This window comes from Urocampus carinirostris, chromosome 14 (assembly GCF_059441175.1).
Source record: "Urocampus carinirostris isolate Australia breed hairy pipefish chromosome 14, RoL_Ucar_1.0, whole genome shotgun sequence".
Lineage (NCBI taxonomy): Eukaryota > Metazoa > Chordata > Actinopteri > Syngnathiformes > Syngnathidae > Urocampus > Urocampus carinirostris.
Window position 1 is genome coordinate 12,254,782 of NC_142362.1, and position 23,535 is coordinate 12,278,316.

Sequence of the window (23,535 nt, forward strand, 5' to 3'; positions counted from 1 at the left end):
CATTTGAGTGCTCTTGGCGTAAAATCAAACATCACATCCCCAAAAGTTAGGATATAATGGAAAAGCATGCTTGTAAGCTATAAGCCATAAAGAGCAATATTCAAATAATGAAAGGCAAACGATACGTCGGTTGATTTGTTATAAATCTAGACCACGAGACATTTTGTTTTGTTTTATTAAATTGCAGCACAGACATAAGTAACGTCATCAAAATATTATTTTTTTAAAAGATCTGTCATTGTTTTGTTAGATTGCATTATATAGTAGAGAGGGGTTTAAGTGACGTCAAGTCAATATGTAATGATATGCCCGACAAATAGTGCTTATCCTGTGGAGTGTCAACCCAGGTAAACCCTGTGTGTGTTAATTTCTAAATGTTTACATTTCCCAATTGTTAAGGGGGTTAATAATTTAATTCTAACGTGTACTTAATAACTATAGTTCAGCTTGTCCAAAAAACGAACTATTCGCGGCACATTTGTTTGCCTGTAAGCTAGCAGACTCGTTTGCTAACTAAGGCATACCTTTTACTTTATTCCATTTCTTGCGTTCGTGTAACTAATAATTCCCATTTAAACGTCACATTTACTTTGTGCTGTATTTTCTGTGTGTTTAATGCAAAATATAAAATATTAGAAACATAAAAGCCACTATTATTTTCTGTTATTCTGTTTGGCTAATCTACTGCTCTTAGCATCACATGTAATACAGCCGTTTTTTAAATGTCACGTTATATTTTCTATTTCATTTTAATCTACTGTATGTGACATTTGCATTCGACAATGAGTAAAAACCACAAATTACTTCTATTCTCCCCAAAAAAGAGTTGAATTGTACCTGTTGTTGATTTTCACCCGGCGTGGTTATGGCGTCATCAGTGGACAGTCAAGCAACGGGACAAATGGTAAATGTTTCTTGTTAAATTATTTGAGGTATAGTCAATTCAAGTCACGTTTATTTGGATAGCCCTTAATCACAGGGTCCCAAAGGAGCTGCACAGATTATTGCAAAATACAGACTATCATGACACCATCCCCTGATCTAAAACCTACATGAGGGCAAATAATACACAGATATGGTCAACATAAAATACAGGTTATTGATATGCTATAGAATAGAAGTGTGTTATTATCTTAGATTTAATCATTTCCACTGCGGTTGCAGATCAAATCTCAGGGGAAGAGCATTCCACAGCACCGGGGCCCGAATGGAGAGCGCTCAAACCTGCGGATCTCTTCTTGGCTCTTGTGATGACGAGTAGACCAGCATTTTCAGAGCGAAGGCTCCGGATCGGAACATTGGGCGAAATTAAATCTGAAAGATATGAGGGAGCAAGTCCATGCATGATTTTGTATACTACCAACAGAACCTTAAAATCAAATCTTAAGCTAACAGGGAGCCAATGTAGGTTAGCTAAAATCGGGGGAATGTGATCAAACTTTCTTGTCTTAGTTAAAAGCCTCGCTGTAGCATTTTGTACCAGCTGAAGGCTCAACATACAGTAAGAGATAAACTATTTCGAGTGGATTGTATTTGTTTAATGAATAGGTTTGAGTGTTAGCCTTCAATTTATAGTACAGTGTGATACAAAATATTAGTGGGGAACCCTTTTTTATTTTTATTTTTTCATTTTCCTCATGTTGAAGTTTTTGAGTTTTTCCTTGCCCTCGTGTAGGTTTTAGATCAGGGGATTGTGTAATAATAGTCTGTAGTTTTCAATAATCTGTGGTCTGTGACGCCCTTTGAGACTCTTTGTGATTAAGGGCTATACAAATAAACATGATTTGACTTGACTTCTCTTCGGGCATGGTTTTCCATCTGTATTATGGATGTGATAAGAAACCTAAGTACATGACAACAATTGAACAAGGGTCTCCAACCTTTTTCAAGCTGAGAGCCATGTTCTGGTTATAATTAGTGCAAAACACACAGAGTTGTATATGCAATTCTTAAATAACAACAGATCTTGTTATTATTATCATGTTGTTGCTATGTTATCAAGCATATTATTGGAAGTAGGGTTAAATAGACTAAGTTAACAAAAACAAAAATAATGTTACTAAAACATCACTATCTCTCAACACTGGTGATCTGTTTTCAGAACAGGTCTACAGGCACATCAGCTGTCCTTAGGGGGCATCCTAGTGCCCGATGCACCACATTAGAGACCCTTGCAAAAGAAACCTGAATCAAGAATTGAAAGAGGTTGCATGCCAACACAAAGCCGTAACAAAAATAGAAAATGTTTTTGGGATGTTATAATGCACAACATTTTTGTATTTGATGCAAATGGGGAAAGATGCTGTAATCCATGCTGTGAATAATTGTGTCCATTAATGTCAAATCCAACAACTTCAACATTAAATCCTATCTGAGGTATGAAGGACAACTTCAGTCCCAGTATTTGCTATTATGTCCAACTGCAAGCACACAATCCCATTGTTTGTTCCCATGCCAACGACGCATATGTGTTTGAGCCTCCTCAACAAAACAGCTGCCCTTTTCCTGAATATCGATTGACCGAAGCACATGTTGACCGTCGTGCAAAATATGTACACGGTGCCTACAGTATAACTGACACTGGCACCCATGACGAGATGTTTCAAAAATGTCAGAGCAAAGGAATTGAAAAAATAAAAACCACCGGCGAAACAGAAGACACCACACTGAGTAATTCCAGTCACAATGACCCACAAGTGAGTTCGGATCCTTGTGGTGGACAAGGGGAGGCCGTTCTTAGCTACACTTCTCATGTGACTGTGCAGGTAGTGGAGGGTGATACAGCAGGTTATAATGTTGAACCAAAAATTTACAAACAAGTACACCCAGTTGATGAAAAAACTAATTGCGCATAAAAGAAAAAGGGGGGAAGTAACCTCCATCCGATCCCATGTTGCAGTGCTGTTGGTAGAAGGAACCAACAAGTCCCGTTCTCTCAAAACAAGAACAAAATATGAAGCCACGTAGATGGACAAAATCACCAAATCAATGATAGCAGCCATTAAAGTAGTAATCTTGATGTTCCTCTTCATCCAAACGAGTAGAGCGCATTGCACGGGGACGATGTGGATGAAGAAGAAAAAGTTGAGCCACATGTAGCCACTCATGCTGTTGTGCACCAAGGACTGCGTGGCCAACCATACCACCAGCCACACCGTAAAGGTTAGAAACCCCCCTACGGTGAGCTCGAGCGTCAAGAACACCACTAACAGAATGGAGCACCACATGATGTATTCCAAGAGGATCTTCAAAGGCTGTTTCAGTCGTTTACTGCGGCCTTGTGGATTGGCCAAACAGAAAAGGAAGAAAGCGTTCATGGCCAAGATGGAAAGGACCAATGGGCCGTTGATCAGATAAAATTCCAGCCTAGTGATGTCAATTGCTTCGTCCATTGGTGCTTTTGAAATGTCAAATGTGGAAGGTCCTCAAGGCGCCTGGTGATAGATCACCTGACAGGGAAAGCAGCAGACTGGCATCAAAATGCTTTTGCATAAAAGTGCCTTTCGGAAGGAATATTAATCAAGCGTGTATAGATGGCATCCTCGTGTACTCAACTTCTTTAGGGTTTTTGTTTAACCAAAAATGAACAGCATGGATCACATGTTGCTAGCCTTCCTGCACTGCAAAACAATGCAATTGGGTGGTTATGTTTAAAGCAACCCCAAAAAATGTGGCCGTCTTATGCAAAACTAAGACAAAATGGCGAACAAAAAACAAAATCGGTTTGTTCTGTGCAAAAATAACACCCCAACAAATAGTAGCTGAATTCAAAAGTTGACCGAAACGCCTGTTATTCGTTTATAAATAATTGGTTCACATTGTATAAAATATCCCTAAAGAGACTTGTCTGTTTGTTTTAAATTACAAAATAAAATGGCTTGTTTTCTAAATCCCCCCTACCACACCCCAGGTATCACATCAATCATTTTTAGCAACCTAGATAATTAGGGCAGTGTGTCGTGAGAGATTATCCAATGTCACTTTTTAAAATTTTACAAAACATTTATGAATCATTTTCTGCAAATATGTCATTGTCGAGTGTCTGTGCTGTAAAAACTGGGGGCATTATTAATTGTATTGTAATTAAACATACTGTTCAGTGTCATTTTATAACATTTTTGGTTAGTGGTATGCTGCAAAATATTTCCAATGTAAAAAACATGCCCTGGCTAAAAATGGTTGAAAAACACTGAATTAGGGGGTATTATACAGCATAACCAAATTACGAAAAAAAAAATCTAGGGATTTGGTTTAAAGCAAACTTTAAGACCCCATGAGTTAGATAAAGTTGATCAAAATAAAATATTCTTCAATAGTACACACAATTTGGGTTATCTGTGCCGCTCCAGAGTGTCTTTAGTTCATTTGTTTTTACACTAATTGACCATTCTTATTTAGTTGGGGGTCACTGTGACGCACTTCTCCCTTTCAGTCCGAATGAGCTTCCCTTGTGATTTCCCCCGACATTTTTTCTCTGCCCTGATGTTTTGCTAACGTTAAAGAGAAGGTCTTTTTATTTATTTATTTTTGCATAGTATTGATTAGTTTTTGTTTATGGATGAGTCATATATGTAGCCTTTTAATCAGCAGTCTTTGTCATCACCATTCGGACTCAAACATTGTGCAATGTCTTTATTTAAATAAACACATCCGACTAAAACGCCAGAATGGAGAGGATACATGTAGCGTAACAAGAACATTTAAAAAATATGACAGATTTCTGCTTTACAACACACTTTTGGCACTTCTGGTATAGAAATATGAACTCCATTCACACAAAAGCAAGCATAAAAACGCTCGCACACTTAAGCCACAGGTTTTGTTTTTCAGTGTATTTGATTGGAATTGCCACCTGACCTTAATAAATAGTTGATGATTTCAGTTAACTGAAATCTTGGGTTTTTAAACAGTTTCATTCACAAAAGATTTATTAGCAGCCTGTAATAAAAACCGCAGCAGTGCTTTGCACACGTTCATCATCGAACAATTTGTTTTTTGCATTCACTAATGTCAAAATGGAAACAAGCTCACCCCATGCAAAAGCACTTAAATGGGGCGAGGAGATTTTTTTCCACTGCTCATTTCACTTGCAAAAGTCGTAACGTGATTCTTAGAAATAGTCTCTGCGCCGCGAATCGTCACTGGTAAAGGAAGGGTTCCATTGGGCGGGGTAGATGCACGAGTGGCGAGATCCCGGGAGACCCGTGAATGGGTAAAGGCCGTTTCTCTCCAGGTCAGAGTTGCGCAACGCAGGCTGAAAGAGAGCACAAACTTGCTCTTTAGTCAAGCATTTGAGGTTACAATGATTTAAACAGAAAACCGTCTTCTTACAGAATAGTAAATGTCGGTCATCTGCAGCAAGTTCTTGGTGCTGCCGTTCTCTTGCATCTCGATGGTCTCCCGCCCCCACTCCATGGAGATGCGGTTGCTCTTGGGGAAGTCGGCATAGGGCGACATCTGTAGGTCTCCGCTCTTGAAGATTATCTTGTTCAGGTCATTCTTGTTTCTCCTGAGTTGGGAGGGACAAAAATTCATGGTTCCCACACCTTTTTCATTGCCAATTTCAAGCACTTTTTAAGGACTTTCAAAACAAAGTTTCCCATTTCTCTAGTACCATTAAATGTGGATCATGTATTTTGCAGAGCCACAAATATTTCTACTTTTAATATTGTCATATGATTTTTAGATTTTGAGTTAATTGAGTTAATTGCGAATACAATGAAAAGGACAGTGACATTGTATGTAGCCCACATTTCCAGTTGCAGGAAGTTTTTCCCATTACAATTTACTACTGGGAAATGCTACCTTAATTTTTTTTGCATGGCCTAGAATAAATGTCCACATTTGATACATTATCCCTTGCACTAAAACACATTTCATAGTGCCCTGCTTAAGTCTAGCATGCACCTGTCCTCCAGGGGGCGACAACGCTTCATAGGACAATGGCATAAAAACTAATGCCAGCTGTCTTTAATCATTAGGGAAGAAATGCAATTTCAAAGTGAAGCCACAAAAGCGTGTCGGCGTTGTTTTAAAGCAGACTTAATGAGAAACATGGCAACAATTTCAAGCTTTATAAACACTTCACCTGAAATGGAAGCACTTTTCAATCTTTGAAAACACCCCATAAAATATTGAAGCCCTTCCAAGGACTTTAAGCACCGGTATGAACCTTAAAATTTGCGTTAGTGACACGATGGGTCTTCTTGAGGGCAAAATGTGAAACCAAGGAAGGTTTCATGTCACTATCTAATTTAAAGTTGTTGTTTTTTTCTCTGTCTTTGTTTTTCCGTTTCTGTCTTCCGTGTTTTTCTTCTCATACACTTTTCTTGATATATTTTATATATTTTCTCTCTCCTTTCTTCTTTTTTCCCTCTTGCTCTATCTTTCTTTCCCTTTCTGTTTTCCGTTTCCTATTTTCCTTTCTTTGGTTACTTCTATTGTTCTTTTTGTTCCTTTCTACCCATGGTCCTTTCTCAGTTTTACTTTGTGTTTCTTACTCTCCATTTGTTTTATTTATTTATTTTCCTTTCTTTCTCTTTCCTGTCTTTCTTTGACTATGTATTTTGTCTTGTTCCTCCCTTGTTCTTGTTTTTTCTGTTCATTTGTTTTTCTTTGTTCCTCTCCATCTCCCTGTTCCTTCCTTTATCTCTTTTGCATTTTTTGTTTACTTCTGTCTCTCTTTTGCCCTTTTTCCCTTTCTTCCCATGTTCTTTTCTTAGTCCCTTTTACACTCAAACCCTTTTACCTGCTTTTTCTCTCACTCTCTTTCAATTTCTTTTTTATTTTGTATGTTTCACTAACTTTCACACTTTCTTATCTAAAATATATGTATGTGTCTATTTAACCTTTCTTTATCCCAGCTTCTTTCTTTCAGTTTCTTTCTTTCTGTCTGTCTGTCTTTCCCCCCCTTTTTTCACGTGTATTTTTCCTGTAACTAACCTTCCCCCCTTGATCCTCCAGCATGCACACAAATGCACCGGTTTACACGTGTAGGAGAAAAGTGAATATGTCAATTGGAAGCATTTCACTTAAAATATGCATAAAATCGCCCAGTCCCGCTGTGAAAAATAAAAAAGCCTTAGTCATTTGTGTTAGCGATATTTGAAACCTCGGCTTTGTAATACCAAAGTAAATCATATCGGTAGGCAGCGAGAGAAAAAAACAAATCTTACTTGCAGCAAGTGACAATCAGAGCAATGATGAGGATAAGGAGAAGGGCAGCCCCCGCAGGCGATACAACAACCGCTATCAGCTTGTAAACTGCAAGGACGAATTGAAGATTTTATTCACTTTGCTTGATTCATTTCAATGAAAGAAATGATTGCCACTTACAATTTCCGCAGTTGAATCCTCCAAATCCAAACGTGCATCTGGAACATATCAAAGAGCTGAAGTGAGAATGCATCAAAATAAGCCATTAAGTACCACAAATTCCGGACTATAAGCCGCGACTTTTGTAACAAGTTTTCAACCCTGTGGCTTATGCAATGATGCGGCTAATTTATAAAATTTTTCTTGCTGCCGCCAGGGGCACCCAAGCAGTAAAAGGTAAGAGTGGTGGGGTATGTGTCGAGGAATACACAAGCTTAATGAATGAAAGTAGCATGAAGAGACCCTCATCATGGAAAAGGTGTCAATTGAAGGGGAGGGCTAACTACCATATTGGGACTTTTTTTGAGTCAGAAAAAATGTGTCGAAATGAATAGATTACAAGAAGTAACGCCAACGAAGCAGAAATGTCTGAGGGCGATTCCTATTTATCTGTAAGCATTATCATCTGTTTTGGAGTAAATATTTTACACTGTTGGATTCTGTGGATTGTCCTTGAAGTACTGAAGCAATTTTTGAGATAATTTAAAGAAGTTGAAGAAAGCCAGGGGACCTAATGGTGAGTTACGCCGGCTTTATAACTTTCGGGTATCTGATCATGATGTTTCTCTGACAAGTATATTTTGAAATGGTCATCATATTCTAAATCCTAAGAGTTTAAGCTTTCCAATGATATGTTCAATGATGTATCTCAGTGACTGGTGAGAATGTACAGAAATATAGTCGGGCCGTCGAAACATTAAGGGGTTAAGGTACCGTATATTATTAAAACTCTTTCTATGTAACTTCTGTCTTTGTAAATATTTCATGTTTCAATGTGGGCACATGCGGATTGTAGTCAGGTGCGGCTTATGTATGTACAAAATGTGCTGGATGCAGCTTATAATCAGGTGTGCTTTATTGGTCCGGAATTAACGTTAGTATTGACTTACTTGACACAGGTGCCGTTTTCCAGCTTGTAGCCGTCCCCACATTCTGGGAAAAAAAGGATAGCTGCGAATTAGATTGTTATTCCTCCGCACAGAATTCAAACACAATCGTGAAGCTTACCTAAGCAGGAAAGGTCATCGAGGTTGTGCTTGTAATAACCTGCTAGACATTGGCATCGGGCCATGCCGCTCACATCAGTGCAGGTTGAACGCTCAGGGTTGCACTGAGTTCTTTTGGCAACACAGAGACTCTCCACTAACAAACAAAAAAAGAAAACTATTGTATTGTGGCAAGCTGTAAAAACTGGAATAAATATGCAATACTGCATACTATAAAAACAATACAGAGCCAACATTAGGGTAATGTACACTTCATAAAGTTGAGTATTTTAAAAGCCTCATTTTTTTATAATAACTGATATCAAACGTTAAATGTAAAAATAAAACCCCTTTAAATTAAAAAAAAAAGAAAAGATATTTTCCTTTATTACCAGAAAAAATATTTGTTTAACACTTACATAAATGTATTATAATTTTCAACGTATAGTAGAAATATTGTTGGTTTTAAACAAAGGAAAAAACATAACTTAAATTTGTAAACTATAATACTGTACAGGGTTTGCACACCATGTTCATGGCCAAATTCAAGCACTTGTCAATGCCAATTTTCCAATTTCCTCTGTACCATAAATAAAAAAGAAATCAGGTGTGAATCATGTATTTTGAGTAGACACTAATATATCTGGAATTTACATATGCAATTTTTCATCTTTACATGTGCATTTATCAAAACATATGGTTTTTATTTCTACTTGTCGAGAAACATGGCAACAATTTCTAGCATTTCACCCAAAACTTTTCAATCCTTGAAAACACATTAATAGTCAACCATTTTCATGGATTTCAAGTACACGTACGAACTCTGTAAACTAGTAAACTAACTACTGGGGTGTGCTTGAACTGGCCTTCTTACCAAGTGTGATGCTTTTTCTTTTATGACCAATGATTTTGTTGCAATTTCGATATCACAATACCACAACTATATCTTGTTATATAACTAGAGTTTACCATGAATTGATTTAGGAGTAGTCAAAATTGTCAGAACATTATTTTTGTTTGTTTTATTCCATTCCTTTACAGTTCTTTAACATTTTGTAAGAGGTTTTCAGTACTTGATTACCTTTGATTTACTTCGTGAACAGAGTTGGATAGCAGTATTAGTCATTTATAGCTAAATTGCGCTCTCTAGTGGTAGAGCCCATCCTGCGTAACTGAGCCAGAACATCACAATATTTATCATGAACAGGTGCTGTGTGTCATTTTTTTCTCCTTACCATGATAGGTGAGTCTGTGGTGCATCACGACCTGGCAGTGAGACTGTGAAGCGCTGCAGTTTTTCAGAAATGTCTGGATGCTGCTGTGGACATCTGCACTGCTCACATCGGAGGAAGTGGAGAACATGTTGACAGCAGATATATGAACGCCATCCAGCTCTCTGAAGGAAGGAGATCTTTGCATGAGTGTGTCTACCCAATGGGTTTGAAGATTATTAGGTGTGATGGAAATAGGAGACAGTTTATTTTAAATACATTATATAACGGTAAAGTATGATCCAGTTGTCTTCTGTTTTCTTCTGCTCTGTTCTTCTGTTTGACCATAACATTTGTTACTGCTAGTTCATTTAAAAAAAACATAAGGGCTCTTTGAACTTAGTTGGGCATCATCAACACATACTAGAGAAAATATTCCACTTACAAACATTGAAATTCTCGCACCACTGAGGAAAGTTTCAGTTAGCAAGATCCAAGCCGATTGGCAAGCACCCCTGGACCTGAGATCTCTGATGTCGATATGCCAATTCATATCATAGCATCTTTAATACTATATTGCGACCACACACCTGTTCTGCTTTCCTCTCTGAATCTGCATCTCGGTGAGAAGAGTTTGTGGCCTTGCTCCCTTTGCCATGCCAAACTCTTTGTTCTCTCTCTCCCTCTCTCTTCCTTTCTAGCAGTCGGTAAGGCTTTAATCAAGGTGCGTCAAAAAAAAAAAACGGACTAATTTTAAATACGTACTTTTATCTATATCTCTGTAAGAGGTGCGACCCTACTTTCCGCATTTTTACGTTTCGTGGGTGGTTCTGATCCGCATTAACTTCGAAAACCGAGTGATCTATATATTTTATATGAACCGACTCACGCTCACATTGGGTCGCTTCTGAATTAATATTTGTGGGATTACAGCAAATAAAATGAAATAAATACAAAATCTTCTAAAAGGTGCCCAAAATAAATCTGAGGTGAAAAGAATGTAGTCAATTAGAGCAAGTCTCCAAAGGAGTGTTAAAGATGCTGTACGGAATTTGAAACTTTTTCACTAGCTGCCGCCATCTCCTGGCTTGTATCATCATGGCAGCTTTTGTAAAGCTCCTAATGTTGAGCGTTTATTTCTTAGACACGCTCGAATTAACCCTTCTTTTTTTTCTTTTTTGGGGTTTGGATTGACATTTGGACTGTACTTGAAACAAGCCTTTTCTTACTTTCACCATTTTCATGCTACACTAACAAAAAAACATGGTGACGAGCATGACGTCACTCTCTCGGACTACCCCTAGCCCAACCCCACTCTGCTTTGAACACTTTTGCTAAAGTAACATAAAAGCAGATAGGCACTTTGGAGAAAAAAAGCATAAGGGCTCTTTGAACTTAGTTGGGCATCAACAACACATTATAGAGAATATATTCTACCTTTAACTTTAAGACACATCAAACGACGCACCCTACCGTTAAATAAATACATAAAATGTCAATCAAATACTGGAAATAAAATGGAAAATGTTCTTGACATTTATCAAGTTCTCATTTTTTTTATTCTAATATTTTTTTCTTATTCCTATATATTGCAAACAGTTATTGCCTCATGGTCATAAAATTTAGCGAAGAGAAAGGATTATTTTTCATTTTTATTTCACTCGATTAATGTGTTAAAAAATAATTAAAAAGATGGCGAATAAAGTAGATAGAATAGGGCTAGATGCATTAATACTAAGTAGGATAAGAAAAAGAATTACGAAGGTTATCTGCCAATGGAGCTAGATTTATTTTCAATGCTAACGTAAAAACAAAGCTCTAATGACTATATTAAATTGTAAATAAAATAAGTAAGCCCCAAGAGCCCAACATTTACTTTCATTTACATACCCTAATCTCTGTTAACTACTCATTGATACCGTGTTTCCCGAGTGGCCATTGTGCTCTAAACATGTTCTGCAGTAGCTAACTAATTTCTTCTGGCTTTTTTGGTCTCAGAAGCACTGCCAGGTATATTTTGTGCTCATTTGTCAGTAAAGAGTTAAGAAAATATTTTTTGTGAAACCACATGACAAAAAAATACAAATTTATAGATTTATAATAGAGAGTAACATAAAAATGAACAATGTCTGAAAGTTCCTCCCTTGTACTTTAAGAACTTACTTTTTGCTGAGCGTGGAGCGGCTGTAACCTCTGAGGTGAGACAATGAGGCGTTAAGCTGAAGTAGGAGAGACGTCAGTGAGTAACACATTTCATTTTCCGAAAGTGCATTTTCTGCTCACCAACTGAACAATCTCCCTTTGGAGCTCGTGCAGAGCGCCGTTCTTGAAGATCCTTGGATTTTGTGATACGCTGTTAACAATGAACGTGCCCAGAAAGGTCTTTGCTATGAAGTAAGTACACATTATTCCATTTCAGAAAGAGATTTGTGCAATGTTTTTTGTCGGTTTAAAAATCTAACCTCTAGTGCATGTTCGTCCGTCTTCCAGGTCGAAGCCAAGCGGACACTCGCAAGAGAAGGAACCTCTAGTGTTGACGCACCTAGAGCCGGCAGGGCATGGGTCTTTCTCACACTCATCCATATCTGCACACAAAGTAATTTCTTATTTTTCTAAATCAGGGTTCGTACACTTCTTTACGGCCAAATTCAAGCACTTTTTAAAGACTTTTTAAATCCTATGTTCTAATTTATCCATCAATCAGTTATCTCCACGGCTTGTCGTCACTAAAGTCATCCTAGCTATTTTCAGGCAGTGGCGAGGGGACACCCTGAACTGGTTGCCAGCCAGTCGCAGGGCACACGGAGACAGACAACCGTGCCTACGCTCACTCATACCTAGGGGCCATGCATGTTATTTGGAAGGTTGGAGGAAACTCACGCAGGCACGGAGAAAACATGCAAACTCCGCACAGGAAGGCACGTAGCCATATATGAACCCATGACCTCAAAACTGTGCCACGGACGCGCCAACCACTCAGCCGCCATGCAGCCCCAATTTCTCCAGTACCAATAAAAGAAAATCTGTCATGATTACCCAAGTGGAGCCACCTGGGGTAATCATGTGGCGCGCTGGAATGTGCTTCCTGATTGGTTAATGCTCCCTTTTTAAACGCGTTACGCGGAGAACTCTTGGTCGGAGGATTACTTCTGTACCCCGTAAGACTCTCCCGTTTACAGGTGCCTTCTTGTTTACCTGATTCTGCCTGCCTGCCTCCGATCCGACCTGCCTCCGATTCGACCTGCTTTCGTCCCACGCTACGATCTTCTCTTCAGTCCTGGTAAACTCGACCTGCCTTCGTCCCACGCTACGATTGATCACGTCTCCCGCTAACCCTTACGCTTCCCCAAATAAAAAACTGTACGAACGCTCTGGGGTCTCCTGCTCTGTTCTGGTCTTCCCTGACAAAATCTGGTGTGAATCGAAGTATTTTGCAGAGCCACAAATACTGTGTATCTGAGATTTACATTTGCGTCTTTTATATGAATGAATGAATTTGAACATCACAAAAGCAAAAACAAAACAATCGAAAGAAAACTAAAACACAAACAATGTTAACGTACATGTTTGAAAGGGCACGTGCACGTATGATTTTTAAACTTTGAGTAAATTGCGAATATATTTTTGAAAATAATCGCTCCATATATTGGGTAATAAAGACAGTAATATGTAGCTTACATTTTCTGTTGCAGGAACTCCTTTCCATTGGGAAACTACCATAATTTTTTTGCATGGCTCATAATATATCTCCAAAAATCTATTCATATACAGTCCTTGTACTAATACACATTTCATAGTGCCCTGTTAAGGTGTAGTATGCACCCGTTCACTTGGGCAATGACGCTCCATTGGACACTGCCGTACAAACTGAGGCCAGCTGCAGTTAATCAAAAGGGGGAAAAAGGGCAATGGAAAAGCAAAGCCACCAGAGAAGAGTGTCGGCGTCATTTATAAGTAGTTGAGATACCTGGCAACAGTTAAGTATTTCTAAGCACTTCACCTAAAGTTCAAGCACTTTTCAACCCTTAAAAATGCAACAATAAAATGTAAGCGTTTTTAAAAAGATTTCAAGCACATCTACGAACTCTGTATATTTTGTCATTGTTATGATGTAACATATTTGGAATTAAAGGGCGACACAGACGATGAGTGGTTAGCACATCTGCGCACAGTTCTGATGTCGTGAGCTCAAATCCAGCTACCAGGTTTCCTGAGTGGAGTTTGCATGTTCTGCCTGTGCTTACGTGAGTTTCCTTAGGCCGGTTTCCTCCCACATTCCAAAACCATGAATGTCAAGTTAACTGGCCGGTCCAAATTGTCCCGAAAATTAAAGTTCTGAGGTCATGAGATAGAGCCTTCCTGTGTGAAGTTTGCATGTTCTCCCCGTGCTTGCGTGGGTTTCCTCTGGACACTCCGGTTTCCTCCCACAATCCAAAAATATGCATGTCAGGATAGTTGGCCGGTCCAAACTGTCCACAGGTGTGAGTGAGTGAATGATCTAGTGAGTTGTCTGTCTCTGTGTGCCCTGCGACTGGCTGGCAACCAGTTCAGGGTGTCCCCTGCCCACTGCCCGAGGACTTCTGAGATGGGCTCCAGCACCCCTACGACACTACTGAGGATAAGCAGTGCAGATAATGGATGGATGAACATCTGGGATTATAAGAGTACAAGACTGTTGGTAGCTCACCCTGGTTGCAGGTGGGTCCCGTCCAGGCCTGTTGACACCTGCAGGTGAACTGACGCTGATCATAGCTTATGCATGTCCCTCCATTTACACATGGGTTAGACCTGCAAGGGTTTCCTGATGTCCATGAACAAAACAAGAGTTAGCATTTGTTCTTTTGATATTGGCATACCCTGATAAGTAAAGGAAGCTAACGACAATATTTTATTTATTATATAAATTTCCATGTAGCTCCACTGGTATAAACATAATATTGTGATTAATATATTGTGTTTGTGTGAAAAAAAAACTTGCCCAATTGGCAAATAACTTGATACATTTTAAGGATTAAATTTCTTATCTTAAAAAATGTAAAAAAAAAAATGCTGTGATACTGTAAGAAACAAATCTGTTTTCTTATTATTCAACTGATATTCAATAATATAAAAAAATTCTCATTGGAAAATACTTGTGTCCATGAATGAAACTAGCATAAAGAAAAAAATGTATAAATTAGCCGCATCATTGCATAAGACGCAGGGTTGAAAGCTTGTGACAAAAGTCGCGGCTTATAGTCCGGAATTTACGGTACTTCATGGCTTATTTTGATGCATTCTCACTTCAGCTCTTTGTTATGTTCCAGTTGCACGTTTGGATTTGGGGGATTCAACTGCTGAAATTGTAAGTGGCAATCATTTTTTTTCACTGAAACGAATCAAGCAAAGTGAACAAAATCTTCATTTTGTCCTTGCAGTTTACAAGCTGATAGCAGTTGAATAATTGTGTCCCCTTTTTTAAAGCACTATCAAAGCCAATTTTCCAATTTCTCCAGTACCCGGCATCTCGGTCTCATAACCTGTAGGGCATAACGATGCTTCATATGATGCCATACAGACCAATTCCAGCTGCTGTTAGTCACCAGGAAAGGAGAAAAGTAACGGCAAAGCGGAGCCACCATAGCAGGCGTGTCAGCGTCATTTTTGAGCAGACTTGATTTAGTTTTCTTTTTTAAAGCGTGGTTGATTGGGTCAGACTGCCGGTAAACATGGCAATAATTCCAACTATTTACAAGCGCTTCACCAAAAATTAAAGCACTTTTTGAACTTAAACAATAATTCAAGTATTTAAGGACTTCAAGCACAACTTCAAAACCTGTATTTAAGTTTTTTTGCATGAGTTTTAGAAACAGTTTAGATTTAAACTTGTTTTTTCGAGTGAGCTATGAATTAAATATAATAAACACATAGTTATATTAATATTAAAAAATAATACACTATAAATAGTTTTCTAATTGATTCTTTAAGCAATTTATACAATTTGCAACTGATTTTTGTCGTAAAACAGGAGAAAAATTGGTTTTACAATCTTGTCAATTAAAGCGGACTGAAAATGACTTCACATTTGCAGGGCTTAGGTCTCAACCAATCAATGCACAGCTTATTGATATCACATGAGCAAACTCATCAATTGGTGATGATTCGTTCGACTGCAATGTCTTTTTCAATCCGCAGCAGGTGGCAAAATTGCCGCCTGCTAAATTGGATAAAAAAAAAGTAAATTTTGCTGCAGAATTAACATTACAAAATTTAAAGGTTTTTTTTCTTTGTATGATAAAATAATTACTCATTTAATGCCAGACGTTTTTCTCACATGGGAAGAGCATTTGCAAGCCAATGTTTTACAATTTTGACTCATTTTTGAAGGCCTACAGAAAATGTCTTTCTATTGCAAGGCATGAACAACAGTTGAACATTGCAAAGTTTCTTGAAAATACTCGTTTCCAATAAAACTTGTACTCCATGGAAAAACTTTCATTTCTGTGCTTTTTTTTGCATTTGTGACACCTTCAATATCTAAACAATGCTTTCCATAAACACAAGTGCAATCTGTTTGCAAAATTTCATTATTATTATTAAATTGCAAAAACACTGAATTTATGCACCAACAACTTTTTAGCACCCGATATTTCTGGTGATCACATGATTTCAGTCACCATGTGGATCACGTTCCTGCGGACGTGCACGAAACATCAGCCCTCTCTGCCCTAAAAATGACAAAGGAACTTTGTCATCTTTTTAGAGATAAAAAAGCTCAAAGCTTTAACTATCTGTACTTATCCATATCTTTGCTACTCTGACCACACTGCTTTACTACGCTTATAATCACTATATAGGGGAGCCTACACATTTCAGTGACTGGATACAGGAAGCAAGACTACGGAGTGAGGGCTTTCTTGATGTGTGGACAAATTTCTTGATCAAAGCCACTCCTGCCATCTAATGGTGATTTATTATACGTTAATCATTCCCAGAGGATTGATACTAATTAATGAGCTGCGCCAACCCTTTTATAATATATCTTTAAATTAAAACCACAAAAAATATTTTTACATCTTGGTTCTCGGAGACAATGCTTTTTAAAACGTATTTATAGGCCATGGCACCGAATTAAATACAAAATGGGACTCACTTCTTGGTGCTGTCTTAGTGAGACGGACTTGAGATGGTGTTGTCGCTGTGGCTCCCTTTGTGGTGGCTCTCTCTGTTTGTTTTGTAGTGATTGCAGCCTCTGTGCCCCAAGTAAAGACGCCGTGAACGGGCCAAGCGGCGGTTGTCGGGTTCTGGATTGTCGATGTGACACCTGACGTGCCCATGCTCGATTCCCGCTCCAGCGCAGTCACATCAGGGGTCGCAACGATTGCGAACGAGGATGAGGGTTCTTGGTCAGTGTTGTAAAGGGAGGCAGATGGGGTAGCGGAGCTATGGTGAGCTGAGGCAGGGGCACTTGTGGCAATGGCGGTGGAAAGGAAGGGGGGTTGAGATGGAGATTCGGTGGGGGAGACGACCGATGTGGTGCTAAGACTGAGTGATGAAGTGCTGAGTGGGAGGGGGCTGCTGCTAAGTATTGTTGATGGAGTTTGATTCTCCTCTGTTACTTGAGATCTATTGGGGGGAAATATGCGAATTAGTCTTTTTGATGTATGATATCAAGAAAGCAGGGGCTGATTATCATTATTTGGGGTAGAGTGTTGTATGATGGATCAGACAATGCCAGTGCAAGTCAAATTACAGCAATAGTAAGCAAACACATCAGTCTATGGGAGGCGTATCACATGACAAAACGGCAAAATTATTAATACCCACAAAAAAACAGATCAAACGTCCCATGGGAGGCAGCACAAGCCCTACGTGGTGGGGCAAGTGTCGCCCATAGCAACAGGTGTAGTGGTAGGTAAGCTAGTATGACTCTTTTAGCGATGTTCTAACCGACTCGAGTATTTTATACGGGTGGTTCGTGAACCGAGGTGTGTGTTCATGACGTAAGCGGTGGCCTTAAAGACCCGCAAAGCGGGTGTACCATGTGAATGATTCAGGAAATAATTCACTAGCTTTAAGTGTGGTTTGAAATAGAAGCGGCAAAAAAAACACCCCCAGAGTTGAAAGTCCCCTTCAGTACTAGGAATCACAAAAAGATGTGCTTCCAATTCTTTACAAACTTGCTATCAAAAATATATGCACCTCATTTTCATCTGTACCTTGTGAAAGAAACATCAGCGGTTATACACTAGACCCGGCAAGTCAAATCAAAATGCTACTATAATGAGCTTCGAGGTCACAACGCTGATCGCAAAGCACTCTAACCCTTTCACGGAGGGTGTATTTATTGAAAAAATGTTCCAATAATGCTGGGCTAAATAGTCAGCCCTCACACATTTACCAAATCAAACCCGCTTCCTGAAAAGTTTTGACACCACTGCCGTAGAAGAAACATTTAGTTACCTCTCAGGGAAAGTGACTGCTGTGGTGGTAATGTAGACCTCAGTTGTTTCTTCATAGAAGTCGTACTGATTATTCATACTACTAATTAATGGAGGAGCAGTAGTGAAGATGAAACCCACACTTTTCTCCACAGTCTTAGACAAGCTCTCCTCTGTGCTCTGGTCAAAGCTCTGAGTACTGGTGCTGGACCTGAAAGCACTGCTAGAAGATGCAGAGTAGGGTCCAGTTGTGGGTTCTGACTGAATCCCCAGGGTGGGTGTCCTTACAGGCGGGACGACCGGTGGTGTGGATGATGAAGCCGACTCGTCCGATTGGTCTGTGCTGGACATCTCAGGTGTTGAATGTGAAGTGGTCTCTGATGTGAGGATCAGTTGTTGCTCGGTGGAGTTGGGTGGCCCGGCCAGAGTTTGAGCTCCCGTTGATGTCTCTGGAAAAGATTGTGCAAGGGAGCTCCCTCTGGTTTCTTCGCTCCTGGTGGACTGTGCGCTGCGAGTGTAGTCCTCAGTCTCTGACCCCCCTGTTGATAAGACGCTCCAAGTGGAGGAGGGTCTATAGGAACTGGAGTGCGCTGCGAAGATTGAGGAGGAGGAGCTGTTGTCTTTTGACGTGATGGACAACAAAGTTCGCTCTCCAGCCCGATTAATGGTCGTAGAAGTGAATAGGCTCTCTAGGAGGCTTCGTGTCTGGGATGAAGAGGACGCAGTGTCGTCTACATAGAGGTGGGAAACCGGGCTGGAGTCTTCTGTAGATGTCCAAGACAACCTCGCTTGGTTGGACACACCAGTGGAGACTTCAGGTATGTTGGGGGTTTGGGAGGCATCCTTCCAGTCTCTGCTGGTCTCAGAGGAGATCGTTTCTGAGATCGTCTCGGTAAAGCTACTGGAAGTCTGCAGTGACCTGGTGCTGGTTTCTCTTAGGGCTTGCTCCGTATCTGAGAATGAAATCAACAGCATCTATATCATTGTTACATTATGAGAAACAACATCTTTACTTAGGACTAGGGCTGTCACTAACAACTATTTGAATCGTCGACTAGTCACTGACAACTAAATTGATTAGTCGAATAATCTGATAAATATAATTGTCTTCTTCTTAAATTTAGCATGGAGTTAATTGAATCATATGGCAAATGATAATAACCACAATTGTAATTAGTACAATAAAAAATACATCATTTATTAAACCTAATGCGGATTTGTACAAATATTTGATAAAAATACGATATCCAAAGCCAATTAGATACAGTGCTCAGTCCGTAGGGACATAAATCTATAAATAAGCCTTTGTACATTTTTAAGAACAGGCAAATAGATTAAAAAAAGTAAATTCAAGTAAATATTTTTTTAGCCCCGTAAACCAAGAACATGCTCTCTATGAGTAATATAACAGTAAATAAATTAAATATTTGCATTTTGTGACTATGAATTGCGAAGTTTGTCACGAAAGAACTTAACGATTCCCAACAGTTAGAAATCAAAAGGATCTAATTATTGAAGTTTGTTGTTTCTAACGTTTTACAACTGACGTTTTTCTTCTTCAGACTGCATGCTTTTAATTTCAAATGCATTTGTCAGGCACAGTTTGGCATAACACTCAAACTCTACCTGCATATAAAATGTACTGTACATTTTGTATAATGCATGTCATCAAAACCTTAATGCTTGCATTTTATTTGAATCATACTGAGGCGAGTCAGACTCTGTTTTGTTCAACTTTCCGACACTTCTCTTTCATGTTGTTGCATCATCAAGGGACTTCCATGATACACAAGGTATGCTTTGCCAACTTGGCAAGTAATATTTTTTTACACCGTATCCAGGCAAACATGTTCATAAACTTTGCCAGTTTACTTGATGTTGATGCCACCATTTCTGTATGTTACCGCCCGAGACGGAGACATTATTGTGCATGAGCGACTGTCCGCAGAGATTATAATCAAGTAGAGATGCCTCACTCTGTTGAAAAAATGTGTCCGGCAACTTTTTCTATTTTTATCTATTTTTTGTCTACATCGACTTATCGTCTCAGCCCGACTTGGGACATGTGTACTACCTGTAATTGCCACTAGAGGACTAAAAGAGAACCCCCTCTAATCCACATGGATGATGTTGTGAAGGATCCTGCAGTTTGAGGCAACAATTGTGGGTGGAGTACAATTCAGCAGGCGGGATTATCGCTCCAACAAAGGCTTGAAGGCCTAAATATGGCGGCCAATGTCTCCACTGGGAGTCAGTGGCTTCCTTCCTAAAGCTGACCGAGCACAAGGCATGGGAGTTTCACTCATGGAGAGTTGTTTTTAAGGTCGGCCATGAACAGCATGGGCTCAAGACAAAGGAGAAAAATAACCATGACAAGGGTCCGATTGGATCAATTGTCATACTGACTGATGTTTAAATAAAAATGATAATAATATCAAATTTTTCTGTACTTTTTTTTCTCGTTTTACAGGGATGTGATTTGACCAAAGTGAAATTATCTGAAAATTAGCGGGGGGGGGGGGGGGTGGTTGCTAGCGGGGGGGGGGGGGGGGGGGAAACCAGGTAGGACCAGGGCAGTGCCCTGGTGGGGGGAAAAGTGGGGCGAAGCCCCCCCCCGGAGCTCATGGGTTTTTTTAAGTACTTTCAATGCACTCAGATGACAAAGAAATAGACAAGACAACAGCATAAATTTTCAATGTATATTGAACTATCCCATATAAAATTACAGTTTAAGTCAACTCAAAATCAGTCACATTAAAAAACATTTCCCCAACGCCACTATCTTAATTGTAAAGAAGATGGTTCCAGTGGCAAGGGAGACCCTAGACGACCGGCATCTTTCTACAACTGCAGGCGGCTAACGGGATCCAGGTCTGTAGGAAACCGCCTCAAAGCGTGCCGCCACCAGCTTTTGGGATCACTCTTAGTCTGGACTCTACCCTTCGACCTGTTCGGCTTGGGTAACCCTACCAGGAGTACGAGACTCCCGCCGACATAGCTCTGGGGGTCATGGAGACGCGCAAAGTGCCCCACCACGATAAGGTGGTGATCCGTCGGGACACAGCTAAATCCATTCACATGACCCAAACACTACTTCCTCCTAGACTTCATTGCTTTGGAATGGGTCTTTCTAGCCTGCTTCTGTGCAGCTTTGATGGTTCTTCTTGAGGCAGCCTTGCTCATTTGGGTGTCCTGTTTCACAGCAAGTTCTGTTCGTTTTGCAGACAACATAGCTGCTTCTGCATCCTTCTCCTCCCTGTACCTTTTGGAGGATGTCCTCAGATTTAGGCACAGTATGGACTGCACAGGATCCATCAGAATGTCTTTCCTTCCAAAATGGCTGACAGAGGTGGTATTTCTTGCTCTTAGGGCATATTTTACAGTCTGGATAGAACTGTATGTGGCTATGTCCATTCTGCATGCTTTGGGGTTCAGGACATCACCCATGACACTAAAAGCCCCCTCTACTTGCGGCCCATGGAAGCAACTCATGAGAGCCTTCACCATCTTGGCCAGGGTTGGGTATCTTCCAACAGCAAAGACTTGGGCCCACCAACGATCCAGTGCAATTGCCTTCCCCTCTGAGTCCAAAGGTGTTGGCAACTCACTGTCCAACTGGTATTCTCTCACCTCGAGATCATAGTTCCCCAGCTCGGACTCATCAAGGACATTGGTGACCAACGACGACAGCTTCTTCAGTTGGTTTAAAGTTGAGCTGTGTCCTCTGGCAAGTGGGTCAATGGCAGAGGCTGCTCTCAGAAGCTTGCTGTTCATGGGCAACTTTTTCTGAAGGTACAGACCACATGCCAGATATGCTGCCTTGGCTTTGGCTTTGAACTTGAACACAACTGACGACTTGTTAGAAGAATCCATCAGTTTGCTGGTGACACCACCATAGAAAATATCATTTTCTCGGAGTTGGTTGGCTTTGTTGTTCAGTTCAATTTCTGTCAGTTTACAGCCTTGAAGGGACTCTGGCTTTAGGAAACAGGACAAGAACTTCTTGAAGAAGGACACTTGCTTGTCGTTCAGCTTGTGGATCATTGGCGTTTTCGTCTCAAAGGTGATCACATAGTTCTTCAGCAAGGGCAGAACTGCTGTGTACAGGTTGAGGGTGAGAAGCGTATCCAATCTTGTGAAGAATATCTTCTCATAGATCCTCTGCTTCCTCTTCCTTCCTTCCTCAGTCATGTTCTTTTGGCCTAAAGCTGATTGTATGTCTTTGAGTTTGGCTTTGACTTCTCTTGAAAGATCCTTCTTGTGGTAGATGGCCATGATGGTGGGAAGATAGAGTTCTTTATCTCCTCTGCCAAGAAATGCATAGTAGAAGATGGTAAAGACATCCATGAGGCGTAAGGTGGACATTGAAACATTATAGTTTGAAAGCCATCGATGGCTGACAAATCTCTCTGGCATGGTGAAGGTGATGCCTGTCAGAAAGCAAATTTCTTGAAGAGCTTCCTTCAGATCGGTTGACCACTTGAAATCGTTGAAGAGATCATTATGGAGTCCTTCAATCTTGTACTCAAATGGCTTGCAAAAATGCTTAGAGGCGTTGTGGATGTGGTGGCAGGTATCCCCATCTATGTCAAGGAGATGTGGTGCTGGTCCCTCTCGCAAACGCGTCTCAACTCCAGATTTGGAACCCCGCATCACTGCACATGAGTCCATCAACACAGACACCAAATTGCTCCAGGGAATATTGTTCTTGGTCATGAGGGCTGAGAGTTCATCAAAGAGAGATTTGCCGTCAACTTTAACAACACTCAAAGATGCTAAATGTTCCACCACAACAGACTTTGTCGACGGGGAGAAATAGCTGACGAGAACACACAGGACACGGTGTAGATTGTTGCTGGTGGACTCATCAATGTTCATTGAAAAGTGGGAGGATCTTAAGTTTGTTAAAGTCTCATCAAGCATAGTATGGGCAAGGCCATACTTTGTTTTGTAGGATGCACTGGTTCTATCCATGGACAGTCCATTCAGAGCTTTTGGATCCCTTGCCAGTTCCTTTGACAGTGTGATGAGCTTTGGGGCCATGGTGAACGGAAGAGAATTTTCGGCCAGCACTCCCAACAGCATTGCCTGAAGAATAAAAGAAATTTAACAATAATCAGTAAACAATTAAATAATTTAAATAATTATTTGAATTATAATCCAAAATGTCATGCGACCAAAGTAAATAAAAAAGGATTTAGTCTAAACTTTCATGCACATTCACATGTCAGAGTATTTATTATGGTGACAAAAAAATGTTGAAAATTAGCTACAAACCATTGGAAATAATATTTACCATGCAATAAATCATTTAATCAATCATTCTTAATACATAATGGATAACAAAAACATAAAATACCTCATGCAGCAAGCTCTGATAAAAACACAATCATGCATTCGACTAAGATCATCTCTGTAACTGCATACATCAAGACACTCAACATCTTGAAACCTAAAAAGTGCAAACATGCAGCATTCATTTGAGTTTGTGTCAATGATTAACCATGTTATTAATATTAAGTAAATTATGTACCATAATAATAT

The 23,535-nt window shown here is 39.8% G+C and overlaps 3 protein-coding genes and 1 long non-coding RNA gene across 6 annotated transcripts in view; 1 reads left to right on the forward strand and 3 right to left on the reverse strand.

Annotated features, from left to right (window-relative positions):
- LOC148352644 (uncharacterized) lies at nucleotides 1-15,709 on the forward strand. Of its 3 annotated transcripts, XR_015852636.1 has the most exons (8): nucleotides 1-347; nucleotides 9,604-9,814; nucleotides 11,728-11,810; nucleotides 11,888-11,965; nucleotides 12,062-12,167; nucleotides 12,751-14,269; nucleotides 14,878-14,915; nucleotides 14,989-15,709. It is a non-coding gene; the product is annotated as an uncharacterized LOC148352644 (long non-coding RNA). The 3 variants fall into 3 exon arrangements; XR_015852637.1 differs by lacking the exon at nucleotides 12,751-14,269; XR_015852638.1 differs by lacking the exons at nucleotides 12,751-14,269; nucleotides 14,878-14,915; nucleotides 14,989-15,709 and adding an exon at nucleotides 12,276-12,306.
- On the reverse strand, nucleotides 1,345-3,392 carry LOC148352645 (uncharacterized). The gene has a single exon (XM_088352263.1). The coding sequence runs from the start codon at nucleotides 3,390-3,392 to the stop codon at nucleotides 2,361-2,363; it is 1,032 nt and encodes a 343-aa protein (XP_088208389.1). The 3' UTR covers nucleotides 1,345-2,360.
- heg1 (heart development protein with EGF-like domains 1) overlaps nucleotides 4,618-23,535 on the reverse strand; it is a 25,061-nt gene continuing 6,143 nt past the window's right edge. The window contains exons 2-14 of the mRNA XM_088352261.1: nucleotides 18,014-18,944; nucleotides 16,704-17,176; nucleotides 14,259-14,372; nucleotides 12,034-12,156; nucleotides 11,855-11,958; nucleotides 11,735-11,790; nucleotides 9,596-9,756; nucleotides 8,383-8,517; nucleotides 8,265-8,307; nucleotides 7,336-7,373; nucleotides 7,176-7,263; nucleotides 5,332-5,509; nucleotides 4,618-5,254 (exon numbers count right to left, since the gene is read on the reverse strand). Of these exons, the coding sequence (XP_088208387.1) occupies nucleotides 5,111-5,254; nucleotides 5,332-5,509; nucleotides 7,176-7,263; nucleotides 7,336-7,373; nucleotides 8,265-8,307; nucleotides 8,383-8,517; nucleotides 9,596-9,756; nucleotides 11,735-11,790; nucleotides 11,855-11,958; nucleotides 12,034-12,156; nucleotides 14,259-14,372; nucleotides 16,704-17,176; nucleotides 18,014-18,944 (2,588 nt within the window). The 3' untranslated portion in view covers nucleotides 4,618-5,110. The remainder of the gene's footprint in view (nucleotides 5,255-5,331; nucleotides 5,510-7,175; nucleotides 7,264-7,335; nucleotides 7,374-8,264; nucleotides 8,308-8,382; nucleotides 8,518-9,595; nucleotides 9,757-11,734; nucleotides 11,791-11,854; nucleotides 11,959-12,033; nucleotides 12,157-14,258; nucleotides 14,373-16,703; nucleotides 17,177-18,013; nucleotides 18,945-23,535) is intronic.
- LOC148352647 (uncharacterized) overlaps nucleotides 20,677-23,535 on the reverse strand; it is a 3,905-nt gene continuing 1,046 nt past the window's right edge. The window contains exon 2 of the mRNA XM_088352262.1: nucleotides 20,677-23,079. Coding sequence (XP_088208388.1) covers nucleotides 21,082-23,079 — 1,998 coding nt within the window. The 3' untranslated portion in view covers nucleotides 20,677-21,081. The remainder of the gene's footprint in view (nucleotides 23,080-23,535) is intronic.